Source organism: Triplophysa rosa, linkage group LG20, assembly GCF_024868665.1.
Source record: "Triplophysa rosa linkage group LG20, Trosa_1v2, whole genome shotgun sequence".
NCBI lineage: Eukaryota > Metazoa > Chordata > Actinopteri > Cypriniformes > Nemacheilidae > Triplophysa > Triplophysa rosa.
Window position 1 is genome coordinate 16711922 of NC_079909.1, and position 14518 is coordinate 16726439.

At 37.2% G+C, this 14518-nt stretch overlaps 1 protein-coding gene across 2 annotated transcripts; it reads right to left on the reverse strand.

Annotated features, from left to right (window-relative positions):
- Positions 1-1007: 1007 nt before the first annotated feature.
- On the reverse strand, positions 1008-14371 carry col6a2 (collagen, type VI, alpha 2). Of its 2 annotated transcripts, none has more exons than XM_057362305.1 (28): positions 14196-14371; positions 11975-12067; positions 10542-11149; positions 10422-10442; positions 10226-10291; positions 10082-10135; positions 9583-9627; positions 9460-9486; positions 9329-9355; positions 9173-9217; positions 9034-9087; positions 8892-8954; positions 8742-8804; positions 8610-8663; positions 8492-8527; positions 8340-8402; positions 8105-8167; positions 7564-7626; positions 7192-7254; positions 7033-7083; positions 6804-6902; positions 6564-6626; positions 6075-6110; positions 5953-5998; positions 5707-5859; positions 5100-5555; positions 4976-5014; positions 1008-2081 (listed from the first exon to the last, which is right to left on the reverse strand). In XM_057362305.1, exons 1-28 carry the CDS (start codon positions 14248-14250, stop codon positions 1480-1482), a joined length of 3108 nt encoding a protein of 1035 aa, XP_057218288.1. In that variant the 5' UTR covers positions 14251-14371; the 3' UTR covers positions 1008-1479. The 2 variants fall into 2 exon arrangements, with proteins under 2 accessions (XP_057218288.1, XP_057218289.1); XM_057362306.1 differs by lacking the exon at positions 1008-2081 and adding an exon at positions 2328-4111.
- Positions 14372-14518: the final 147 nt, after the last annotated feature.

The window sequence follows — 14518 nt, forward strand, 5'->3', positions numbered from 1 at the left end:
GAAGAATCTAAGGGTGAGTAAATGATGACAGAATTTTCATTTTTGGGTGAACTGTCCCTTTAAGGTCGCATATACACAATCTCTTCATGTTATTGCAGAATTACATAATCAAAGTGTATTGTACAAGGCCTATCAAAAAATGCATTTTACGTTTTGGATTGTAAAAAAAATGTCTTCATAAATCTATGTTGAAGCAAAATATTAATTTGCCACACACACATGCTAGACTGTTCTCAAGACCATCTTGTGTGTTTCAGTAACCTTTTGCACAGAAGAGTTTGTTTTAAGAACACTAGTTATCATTTAAAACAAATTTGTAACCTCAGCACGTTGAACCAGCTGCTGGACTATACATTTCCTGAGACATTGGAAATCAATGGCAGGGCTGACCGTAAACTAATTTTTCCATTTTAACTTTGACCCAAAGAACACAAGATTTCCTAAACCACTCCTGATTTCTCTGTTTGTTGTTTAGTAGAAATGAAAAAATCACAGACACCTCAGTTGTGTTACCACAGTTTGGTTTAATGTAAGACTTCGACAACAACTATGGAATTCATCATTCAAGTCTCCATTAGCATGTCAAATATCTGAATGCCTTTTTTTGCTCCTGGGATTAATTGACTGATTGTGGTGCTCATAATACTCTCAACATGATTTTTGATTATAACCATACTACAATTGCTTTTAAAACATGGGTAAACATAATTTCTATTTTCACTAAATGTGAATGTTCAATCTGAAACACAGACCTCCTAAGCATCGGTCGAATCAAGAGTGCATGTGCTTTGGAAGATGGCATAAATTTACTGTAGTTTCCTTTTTAAATCACAGGTACATTTTAACAACATCTATGTAATTAATACTCTCAAATTCTCTAATATGCATCAATGATTTGGAACATACTACATACATATGTACCCCTCAGTCATACTGAATGAAATGTATTGTGTACTTGTAAGAATGGCTTCTTGTACCCCTGAATTAGTGCACTTCCCACCAATGTGCATCATTAAAACACTTCTTTAATGACATACAGGAAAACTCCAGTCTTTATCTGGTTTAGCACCTTGTGTAGAGTAGGCTACTATATAAAAACAGCTAGAGGCCTTTCAGCATAAAAAAATACAAACATAAAAACTACAATTGGAAGTCTGTCAAAATACACATTCAATACATATTCTTTGGAGAATTACTGGTAACATGACCTCTTGTTTACTGCAATGTTTTTTCTGTACCCAAAGCCCATCTCCACCGGTGCATCATTGAGTTTAGAATAATGATAGAGATTTACTTGTTTCATTAGTTCCCTTGAGTTCTCCACCAAGATGTTTTCAGTTTAGCTTCAAAAGCTAAAATGGCATCCAAAACCATTATTTTCAGAAATATATCGAGAAGCAAATTGAATAGATCTACCCTTACCATTGTGCTGAACCCAATAATGCACCACTCCCCCTCTACTATAAACCCAGCCACCCCTCAGCAGATCCATCGAACGAAGCGCTCAAAAAAGCTGGCTTTGTTCAGCTGGCTAAAATCTTGGCCTCTGAAAATAGCCGTCTGGTCTCCCAGCGCAAGCTTTGTCAGAATCTCCTTGTCAACGTCGCTGCCCATGGCGATCACCGTGGGAACCCCCTCTACCCTGCGCATTGCGCTGATGCCCTCCTCCAGGTTCTTGGTGCTGGTGACCCCATCAGTGATGAAGACGATTGACAGCTCAGCATTTCGTCTGGCCAATCGCGTGCCTCCGCTCGTGACGATATTATCGACAGTGTAGATAATACCACTCCCCACGTTGGAAGTAGCATCCAGGTACCTCAGATTGGCAAGGCCATCAGAGATGACAGTAATGTTGTTGGAAAGCTTGAAGGCGAGCTGATGATTTCTGTCGTCAGCGTACTGCAGAAAAGCCACCCTGGTGTTGCGTTCGTCGTTGTCTCCACTGGCCAGGGTCAGACGGCGGGCGACGTTCTCCACAAACTCGCGGGCATAGCGGAAATTCTCCAGACCCATGCGCTCGGAGCCATCCAACATGAAGATGACATCAACAGGACGCTGGATGCAGTTGGCTACTGCTGGTTCTGTGAAACGCAAAAAAAACAAATGTATTGGTTAAATTTCGCAGATTGATTTGGTAATGTTAATTATTTATGGAGAATCTTTAACCTGGATGTGCATTTGAAATAGGCAAACTTACTGTTTGGGATTGCTATTATCAAATCTAAAGTCTATCTAAAATCTAAATTAAATTGAGCAAAGTGCTTTTGAATGTTACAAACATTACATAAAGCACACAAATGACAATGTTAATTGTTAAAAGAAAAATAATTACAAATAATATAAAAAATAATGCTAAAGATGTTTATTTGTTGCTCTGTTTTAGATAAACATTTCCTGCAGTCCTAGAGCTAATTGCACATTTTGAATACACAGTGTCATATATAATCGTGTTCAACTACATCATTTCACATTACCAAGAAAAATGTAACTATTGACCATAATGGCAGACTGATTGAATAATACAAAGTCCAAACAAGTTTTTTCTTTCGCTCATGGAAAGATAACGTCAAGATGGGCACAGCTAAATCCCATTGCTATGTATTTCCAGCCATTACCAATCGCTTGAATAATCATTGCACATGCAATACATGCCACCCAGATGGACATGAACATTCATATAAGAGGCTAAAAGCAAAACCTCATCACAGTGTATACAGTCTACTTCAAATATACATTGTGAATTCTCTAAAGCTTAACGCTGTCTAAAAGCAAATGAATAAATGGGGGTAATTTAGGATATATAAAATTACATAAATTCCGGTTAAAGCCGTTTACCACACGCTTCAGATATTGTACACATAATTTCAATAAAAACACCGTAGGGGCACTAAAAAACTTCTATGAGCCAATCTATGATAAGCTTTGGAATCTAGCCATAATGTGCAAAGTGCAAAACTGTTTTAAATGAACATGAACAAAATCTTAAGATTAATGCCATATGTACATATAGATAGTTTAGGGAACGTTCACCCAAAATAAAAAAACAAAAATCTGTTATCATTTACTCGCCCTCATGTCAATGTACAGTATATAATTGTCTTCAGTGGATAACATAAAAAGATGTTTTTAAGAAGGTTGCTTTCATTTTTTTGTTCTTCACAAACCTCCGGACACCATATTGCATAATTTCTTTAAAAAAATCTTCTCATTTTGTGTTCCATACTAGAAAGAAAATCAATGTGGTTTATGACAACTTGAGGGTGATAAATGATGAGATGACAGAGTTTTGGTTACAAGCCTTCAATTTTGAAGTATAATAACCACTAATCCATAATTCACAACCCTGACCCATCTCTCATCACATTTGTTTTAGTGTGCAAAATCAGAATGCCTTCAAATCCTACAGACCCTGAGGATTCAAGCAAATAAGTACACGAGAAAACATTGCACGCCATATGAAAAAAGCAGAAATTGAGGTCAGAGACAAACAGCTATTCACATATACTAAGCAAGAACTGCTCATCATAGAGGTAAGCGAAAATATGTAAGTGGCATAATTTCTGTTGATCTAGCCAAGATGCTGAATATTTTCCATGCTAGATTATTTAAAGTATTAGCAACTGTGTTAGATTAGAATTGTTAATGCAACCACGTATCAATTACACAAGCTAAATTCATGCGTAGACCAGCTAGCGATTTACTCAACGACTGTCCTTCTCAAGCACAACTCTACAGCGAGGCCAAGTGCTTCCTGTTCTTTCGAAACGAAAGTTATCACCATGTTTTGTTTAATGCCCATCCCATGCTTCTGAACCCTAACACAAACTGAGAGCTTTGTTTGGGTCTCCTGTGATGTCGGAATAGACGACTTTAAACGAGTCTATGAACAGATCGGTCCATCTCTGTTTTTCAGGACCAGAGGCCAGCTTGGCTCTCTGGGCTACGTATGCCAATGTAGCTATAGCCTTGGTGTAGGTATCTGGGTGCTTGGCCTCTTGTAGATTGTCGATTAAGTTTGCGACGCTCGGTACAGTGTTCGGGATGGGACTGTCCTTTCCCTCCTCTGCAAGGGCGTCATGTATGGGATACCCATTCCACGTAGACACCACATCTGCAAGTGAGCGTTGAAACACAGTTTTAGGGGCCGTCCTAGCAACTGGCTCCGCCTAAAACGATGCCACTGCAACGCTTGGGTGGTATGCAAACACTACAGAGATGCTTTCCTTGTGAGACGGGGCAGGTTCAGCACACTTCACAGATGCATTACAACATATTTAGCGTATATTGTACTGTACATTTGTGGTCATCAATTAACATGTTTAATATTTGATATGCATATTGAATAGATGTTGATTGTTTTCCTGGTTCTCTGAACAATTTAGCTTTTTTAGGAGGAAACATTAATAAAATGGCCTCAAAAAACTTTTTTTGTTCAATATTTTATATTAGTCAGCTGGTTCTGAGTTGCTTTTCAAACCAAATTTGACTCTAACTAAAACTATTAAATTATATTAAAACAAGTAAAATATTAGCTCATTTATTATTTGAAAAACTCACAACTAAACAAAAATATGAAAGGTTTCAAATAATTAATAACAAAATTAAAATAAAATTAACAAAAACTATCAACTTAAAATAAATAAATAAACACTTAACTAAAAACAAAAATAATTTTGTTTTATATACTAACATAAAAAACAAATAAATATTCAAATAAGTGCATAAAATAAAATAAAAACAAATCAGAATTAACATAACAACCAAAGATATAAAAATAAATATAATAAATAATAAAACGCAAAATATTATACAACTAAAAACAAAACTATAATAACTAAATCAAACCCTGTAAAAAGGCAATTGGAATACAGTTGTGGTGTGAAAAAAAGGAAGGACAAACAATGTTTATGTAATTAGTCATATACATTAAATCTGCTATAAAGTGCAGTATGGAAAGATCAGAAAAAACACTTACCACTTTTACATGGAAGATCAGGGCAAACAATCACTGGATCTAAAACACACCAAACAAATTATTTATTGAGACCTCCAATAACTTTTGGCTTTTCAAAGACCTTGGATGAATTAACGGGACTCACCTGGGCAGAGCACAGTCTCAATCCTATCGATGAAATCCTCTGCCACCAGATCCGCGAAACGCCTCATGCCCATCACCCTTCCGTCTTTTTTGCAAGCGATGGATTTCAGGCTTTCGTTCTCTTCTGGCTGATCAAACATGTCCCCGATTCCAATAGCGTTGACATCAATGCTAGTGTCTGTGCAGAGGTAATTAAGCAGTTTGTCGTCATCGCGGGGGTCGTACCGGCCGTCCGTGATCACCACCACAGTGACATTAGCCTTCGCCCGACGGCTGTCACGAATGAGGTTATCATAGGCGAACTTCAGGGCGGAAGGAGTCCATGTTCCACCGGCGATCCACTCCAGCTTCTTCACGGCTTCTTTGAAGGCGGACAGAGAGTCGATCTTGGAGTCGTTGAGGCGGATGGCCTGGAAAGTTCCATTATGACTGTACTGGACAACGCCAACTCTGGTTCCTGAGAGTGCGAGTACAAAAAATGGTTAAAAAACTAACACATTTTTTCAATTGAATTTTTGTCATGACAGATTATTTTAAAGGCATCATTCACCCCTATACTGTAGCACTAAAGTGTATTGAGAACACAGAGAATTTAATGCAATGTTCACCTGTCTCAGAAGTGGGATCTTTTGCTATTGAGCCCAGTCTGTTGATGGTGTTGATTACAAAGTTCTTCTCCAGGGTGAAGTTTGTCAAGCCCACACTCTCTGAGCTGTCAATCACAAACACAATATCCAGGGCTCCGCATCTCTTTTCACAGTCTGAAACAGAAATGGTGCTTCTTGTTAAACCAAAGCAAATATACAATAGCAGACCAAATAACGTTGATTGGAAGACTGAAAGAAGCATCTTACCACAGCATCCACATGTCTCTCTGATGTAGTTCATGACATCACATTCCTGAGAAAAGAAATAAACAATTTAAGACGCACTATTTGCAATTAAGTGATTACAAAACGTCAATTTTAATACTTACAGTAAGACCAGGGTCTCCTTCTGGGCCAGGGTCTCCCTGTTAAAAACACAAAATTTGCTTAAATGGACAGTTCCCCCAAAAATAAACATTCTGTCATCATTTACTCACCCTCGAATTGCTTCAAATCTGTATAAATTTCTACAATAATTTTGACTACCATTGTAGGAAACTGACAATGGTAGTCAAAAGTGCCCCAGAACAGTTTGCTTTCCTACATTCTTAAAAAGAACAAAGAAATGTATAACACATTTTTTCCTACTTTGGTAGTCAGTGGTGGCAAGAACTGTTTGGTTACAAGTATTCTTCCAAATATCTCTCTCTGTGTTCATCAGAAACAAACACATTTATACAGATTTGGAACAACTTGAAGGTGAGTAAATGAAGACAGAATTTTCATTTTTTTGGTGAACTGTTCCTTTAAACTGCTCTGTGAAACATTTAGATGTCATAATTTTCTATTCATTTCTATGTGATAGAACATTTACTCACATCTCTTCCTCCATCTCCCCTGGGCCCTCTTAGTCCAGATTCTCCTGAGGGTCCGGGCTCTCCCTGTAACAGATTTGTGATGTTTCTTCATAAAAGATTTTTCACAATATAAACAATTCTCAGTGGATAAATTAGACAGAAATGCTGCTTTGCGGATTTAAAATTTGTTCAGAGTGCAGTTTCATGCAAACATTTTTTGGACTAAATATATACAGGACTAAAATGATCAGATTTGCTCACAGGCTCTCCTGGAGTTCCCTTAGGACCTGGTCCACCCTTTGCTCCACAGTCTCCTCTGCTTCCTCTTGGTCCAGGTGCACCTTTATCCCCCCTGTCACCCTGCGAAACACACCAACCGCTTATAGCTTCTAAAAACTAATTCTGTAAAACGGCATGACATATGTGATGTGATATAAACAATGTAAATTGAAGTAATTGTGAGTACTTCATTTTTAACTGGTTACAGTACCGTAGGTCCCATTGGTCCAGGGTAGCTGAATCCAGGTCTGCCAGAATCACCCTACGACAACAGAAACAGCATCTTGAATTTATAACAGAATGCAATCTATACTGAGGATTTTTGTGAAACTACATTCATAAGAAACAAAACGTTTTGGTGTGGTCGTACCTTTGGTCCTGGGGGGCCAGGGTCACCTCTAGGGCCAGCATCACCTGGGTCACCTTGTGAACCCTGTAATGACATTTATTGTTTTTTAAGCTAAACTGGTTTTATCTAGAACCAACATCAAATTCACAAAATTGGCACTTTAATCATTAAAAATGAGTCAATATAGTACAGCTTTGTTTTTTTTTGTTTTTTACATCTGACAGTATTTCAAAGTAAATCAATGTTTTTTCTTAACAACTTTAAGAAACATCAAATGACTGTTTAGTGACACAGTAATGCAGCTCTCTTTCATTCTGAACACAGCCAATGTGAAGTGTGAATATAGGACTTTTTCTATTTTAAACATTTATTGATTAAATCAACATCTCTTACATTTCTTCCTGGTTCCCCAGGGGCTCCTGGTGGGCTTCTTGGTCCTGGAAGTCCAACATCACCCTGTAAGTTAGAAGAAAACAAACGTTTAATATTTAAGCCATTATTAGCCGCTGGCCATCCATTGTGAAGCTCGCACTGAATGAAATTCCTCATTTCGGCAGATGACGCCCGCAGCGCTTCCGAGTGTTCGAATTCACTCACTTTTCCTTTACTCCTTCAAGTGGACTTTATTAGTGAACTAATGTAGAGAATAGTGAATGAGGGCATAGGGGACAATTTCGGACAAAGTCTTAGTTTACCTTAAAGCCTGGAATCTGATGAGAGGCGGAAGTGCATGATGTCACAAAAATGGTTAATCCGTATTTATGCAAGTGACAGATTGCAAGTTGTAAATGCTTATGTGTTCCAAATGTGAATTTTGTTATTGCTCATGCTTGTTTATTTATATTCCTAAAGATAACATTTTTATACTATAAGTAAAAAATATATTTGGATTTCATGGTGACTTTAAAATGAAAATCTTTTTAAAGTTTTGTACCTTAGCTCCTTTGTTTCCAACTTCTCCCGCAAGACCCCTGGGACCCTCAGGACCCGGCTCACCCTGTCAAAAATCATAATCAGATGAAATAATAACTGAATATTACATTTATGCAACAGCATCATCTTCCCTAATGAAATCAAATTTTGCAACAAAGCGCCAGTTAACTCATTTTAATAGAGACAAAGACCTAAGCCTGAGTTTTGTATGAAAATTTATTTTAAGAGACACTGACCCTCTCTCCTTTCGACCCGCTCGGTCCAGTGCTACCTTTGGGTCCAAAGTCACCTCGTCTTCCCTAAAAACAATGTTAAAATATCACAATTCTGCCACTGGTCATCTTAGTTTAAATAAGGAAAATAACATATAAGTACAACAGCTCCTCACAGCATCGCCTTTAGGTCCCTGTCCCCCAGATGTCCCCTATAAAAAAGCATAAAACAACCTGAATACTAATCGATCTAATTTGGTAAAATGAAAAAAGTTAATTTAAACAAATACATACAGCAGACCCTTTCACACCAGGAATTCCAGGTGATCCTGAACTTCCTCTTTCTCCCTGTAGGGGGCGTCAGGCAACATTAAAACATGATCAATAGCCAATATTGATATAACATCTTAAGTTGTGAAAACTCACTTTAGGCCCAGCATCTCCATCCGGGCCGAGTGGACCTGATCTTCCTGGACGACCTGGATCACCCTGAGAACAAAGAAAGCATGACACCTTAAACCAACAAGCCTTATTAGGATGCTAATGTTTCTTTTCTGTATGAGATTGTTCAGGTACCTTCTCTCCCAGAGACCCTGGAAGACCAGTTTCTCCAACATCTCCAGGATGGCCATCAGGACCCTATGAAAAACACATTCATCTGTCAGTGAATTACAATAGCTGATATCCTGATTACATTATCCAAAGAAAAAACTCATACCTTGTCACCCGAGTCACCTTTGCAGCCAGGGGCGCCGATCCGGCCAATTTTTCCCTGTTGACATATTGGAATTTTTATTCGATTTCTGTCATGACTCCCTAAATGTTGACGCTAGATCACATACGGTACAGTAACTAACCTTTTGCCCATCTGTTCCATTGCGGCCAGATATTCCTGCAACACCCTGTTAGACAATAAAAAAATTAAAATATTTAATGAATATTCAAAGATACATGTAGTCAGTTGGATTTTACAGAAAATGTAAGGTTATCAATAGACCAGCGGAAGAACGTACCTTTTTCCCTTGTGTTCCAATTTCTCCCTAAATGTCAGAGAACTTGCGTTAAAAAGGAATTTGCAAGCTTGGTGCATTATGTATATGACTTCTTATTATGTTCTTACAGATAATTCTCAAAACACTTTTACCTTTTCACCATTGAGACCGTGCTCTCCCTAAGCAAATAAAGAAAAAAAAACAATGAGATGGATAGACCTAACAAAAGAGACATTTCATTGAGTATTTGCACATGAAGACAGTTTGAAACTCACCTTAGCTCCAGGATGTCCAATGGGGCCTTCAATACCAGGATCTCCCTGTAATGTTTTGACATTTTACGTTAAAACATTTTGTATTAGCAAGAATTTATATATTATGTAAATTAATCATGAATAATGAATTATGAAAATATAGTCTATTAAACCAAAGCCTATTAAAACATTTCTATTCATTGAATATGGACTTAAACAAAAACAAAAAAACTTAAACTAAGTGAAAATTTGAAAGATTGCACTAACAATAAAATGAAATAAGTTTAAATTAGGCACTAACATTATGAACTGAAAATGAATACAAACTAAACTAAAACAAAAATAAATGCAACTTATGTGACAATATAAAAAACAAATAATAAAACGACGAAAGCACATAACCAAATTGCTAAAAACGAAACTAAAATTAACGTGAAAACAAAAATTATAAAACTAAAATCTAATTTTATTACATGGATAAAACAACAAAAAAATAAAACTATAATACGTTTATACTTACAGGACGACCTCTTTCACCTTTTGGGCCAGGGTCACCGTTATCACCTTTGGCGCCCTGTAATAATCCAAATGAAGATAGATGTAAAAAACCACCTTATTTAAGCTTATCATAAACACATAGTATTAAGACTTTTAAGATACTCACTTTCTGTCCTCTGTGTCCTTCTGGACCTGGAGGTCCTTTAGTCTCCAGACATTTCGTCGAGTAGCACTGTGAAGACAACGAAATTCAGTAATAAATAAGGTTAAACTCTAACCTGCTCTCTATTCTAAAAGCTCTGACAGAAGATACAAAATGTTCAAAAATCTGTAATCAATGATGATAGCTGATATGATCACACCTCTTGATAAGCCAGATGTAGCTGTGATAAAAAAGACACAGAAGAAAAGTTATCATTACGCAGAATATTTATTTACATAACATATATATTAATAAAAATGTACATCATGCGTAGTATTACCATTGTGTCATAAATGCGGTCAATTGTTGATGTCATAATGAGAGGCCGCACGCCCATGAGATCAACTGCCATGTATTTATCACGATAAACTCCAGCGGGTGAATTTGCGATCTCTCTAAGCCCCGCCTCGTCTAGATTCCTGGAAGACGCGACTGCGAAAATTTTAATGAACTCATCGCGCGCACGCTCTGCCGCCACTTTGATCCCACCGCAGGGGTTTCCTGTCACGTGACCATCAGTGATGACCACAGCGAAGCGTTTCGCATTAGGTTTGGATGGCGAGCGGATCAGCTGCTGGGTCATGTTGGTGATGGCACAGTCAATGTACGTTCCCTTGCCCAGGTACTTGATAGGTTGCAGCTTCCTGATGAATTCATCCTTGCTGGTGATGGCACTGATGATCTCTTGTCGCTGGGAGAAGTGAAGACCTCCTACAGACCAGCTGATCTGAACTGAACCTTTGTAGTTAACATCATCTAGTTTCCTCGCAAAGGAGGCGGTGAATTCTTTGATGCTCTCTACCAGACTTCCGGGCGGGTTCTCTTGCAGAGCTATGGTCTCCGAGGTATCAATGACAAAATACAAGTCGATGGGACATTCCGATTTTTCTGGAAGGACAGAACACACTATTATGTCTTATTAGGCCAGCTATTTTTCTTAAAGGATATAAAAACACTACAAAGTCAATGAGAACCACCAATGTAATGTATTTCTGGGTTTAAAACGTATCCATATGGAATAAATTGTATTGTTTAAAGCGGGCGTTCCATTTACAGTAGTGTTGTGATGAACCACTATTTACAATATGTCATAATATTTGAAAGTTTAAATTATTTTGATTATACACTCAATCATATCTTCTTTTCTCAATTCACAGGTTTTAAAACTTAAGTATACATTGTCGTTTTCATTAAAGGAATACTTCAGGCAAGAAACAAAATTTCCCCATGTTTTACTCACCCTCAAGGCATCCTAACTGAATATGACTTTCTTCTTGAAGAATAATGCAGTGGAGTTATAATACCACGTATAATTTTACTTCCAAGCGGTAGAATGGGAGTGAATGGTTGTCAATTTTTTGAAGCTCTAAAAGTGCATCCATCGATCAAAGAACTGCTCGGCTCCCTGGTCTTAATAAAAAGGTCTTCTGAAGCGAATCGATGCGTTTGTTTAAGAGAAATATCAATATTGACAGTGCTATTAACGTTAATGTCTAGCTTCCGTTATCCCTCTGCTGCGCGTGAACCAGAGGCTTGTTTTTCCGGCAAATGATGGTGACAAAAGCTCCCGCACAGAGGAGACGGCATCCTATTGGAACAAAACGCCTTCGCCTGCGTCATTTGCCGGAAAAACAAGCCTCAGGTTCACGCGCAGCAGACGGATAAATGTTGTTTTCTTGCCTGAAGTATCCCTTTAAATAAACTTTTACTTACGTGCGCACCCCGAGCCAACTGGAGGCTGGCCCTGTGCCACACTCGCAAGAACCACGAGGAGCACCAATATTTCCATCATCCTCATTCTCCTTCCTAAAGAAACACACAAATAGGATGTACCATGATCTATTATATAAAGCACAACATAAAACACTGTCTGTAAACATCTGTCATCTTTTAGCGGAGCAAAATAATAAACAGACAGTAAACAGACAACAACATAAAACCAGGATAATTATTCATTTTCTGCAAAGTAAAGATGTCTGTTCAAGTCCTGGATCATGGCCATTAAAATGTTGTGGTTTTACACAAAGCACTTTGTAATATATGATCTCATTCCAAAATCTGTAAAACACAGCCTCTGTTTAACAAAATCCGTCCACTCCATACAAGCCATAAATAATTCCTGCTATAGCGGTTGTCAATGTTAATATCCAACAATATTTAGTTCAGTAGGAACAGAGATCATAATTGGATTTTAGACTGAAATCATTAAAAAGTTTGGATTTCTAAATGGATATCAGTATATATATATATCGATGTTATGTGTTACATATTTCTTTCTAACACCACACCAACATTTTGCCTGTGTTACAGAGATTCTTTCTGAATCTGTTCACCTATGATTTTTTACTACAGTAGTCACTTCGATACAGTAAGATCATTTCACACTTAAATATGACTTCGAACAAGCTATCATTGTTTGAGAAACAACAGTCATTCCAGGGCTTGTATCAAAGAGTATAGAATTTATTGTCTAGCTGCTGGATGAATCTCGTTGTACTTCTATGTTGTAGGCCTACAAAATGTAATGTAAATGACAATGTTGATACGAGGCTATCGAAGATCTCTAACAAAGTGATCAATACTGTATCATACACATGCATATTGACAGTGTGTTGGTTAAATTAATCTTGTGCTCCCTCCTGAATGACAGATAATAGTAACTATTAATAGAAGTTAATAGTAACGCATGGAGCTGCAGCAAAATAGACCGATTGTGACGAACTTTTAACCCATTTAAAGACGTAAGTCAATTAATGAATAAAAAATGAAAGAAATAAAGCATTTAAAGAGAAAACATAACTCCCTGGAACTATCAGAAGGCTCCATGAACCACGTGACGCGAAAATTTTAAACTTCCGTTGTCGCGACTCTCTCTATCAACGGCTCCCTCTGAACCAAGGCAAGCGCCGAAATATTAAAATAGGTGGGGTTTAGCAGCCAGGAAGTGGTTTCTAATTGGTCAGTCGATATTCTTAATTATTATATTAGTGAAGCTTTTATACTATTTTGTATATTATATATATATATATATTATAATTACTATTTCATATTGTTTTATTTCAATTTGTATGTGTAATCCTTGTAGTAATTTTGTAGATTTGTGACTAGCCTATACGTTGTATATAATTCCAATATAATAATATATTAAAATGTAATTTTGTCTAACAAATATTACAACAATTAAATCGACTGATTTGAAATATTATGTAATGACGTTATTAATCGAAACATTGGTAGGCTAAGGACTTTTGGATTGCTGTCTTTGAAGGAGGGGCTCAATCCTGAGACTCGGCAGCCTAAAATAGCAGAAAAATCATCTGAAAGGCATTTATGTTTAAACTCATTGTAGGCTACTCAACATTGACACATTTATGTGCACGACATGTATGACTATGAACTAACCTCTCTCACATCCTAAGCACAGGTGATCTTATGAATTGTAATTTCATATAGCAAGTAATACACATGCATTAACGAACAAGCATATTAGTTTATTATGTATATGTATAGAGGTTATATTTATTTAGTATATTTTATTAGGGCCGAATTAGTTTTATACCCAATAGAAATAACGCTCGGGTGCAAATAAATAAACATTTATAAAAATGTAGTTAGATAATTTACAGTACAGAATAGTTAAATGACTGTCTGCATGCAAACATTGTCTTTCTGAGCTGTGGAATCAAGAATAATAACAAAAAAGAAACAAGAAAAAATAAGTCAAATGCTTGTAGATTTTTTTCAAAGTCTAAACTTGTTATTTATTCTTTTTTTGTAAAATAGGCTACAAAGCAGACACGAATTTACTTTTAGTTTCATGCACAAATAAACAATGTGCTAACTTTGAAGCGCCTGATCATTTCCAAATCAGATCCTGCGCGCTCTTAAAAAAGAACGCACAGACAAAATATCATGAAGTCAAATTCCAACTTACCCACAAAATCTTCAGCCTTTTTGTGTACTGCCTTGTAGTTAAGGTTACCAAGCATACATTCCGACAGGATTTAAATCAGAAATCAGAATTAAGTCCAAAATGGAGTGAATGTTTCGGGAGAAGCCAAGCAGCAGGAGAAGTTTCTTCTGCGCCTCTCCCAGCTTGAACAGAAGTCTGGTCCCTCCTTCATGAGTAGAGCAGCGCCTCTTCAAACTCAGCATCTTCAGCATGCTCCTTCTGTCCACATGGCGGCGCTGTGCATCCACACTGATGGACTGCTCTCCCACCCCCCCTACTCGCTCATCTGGTTGGCTGTTTGTTGA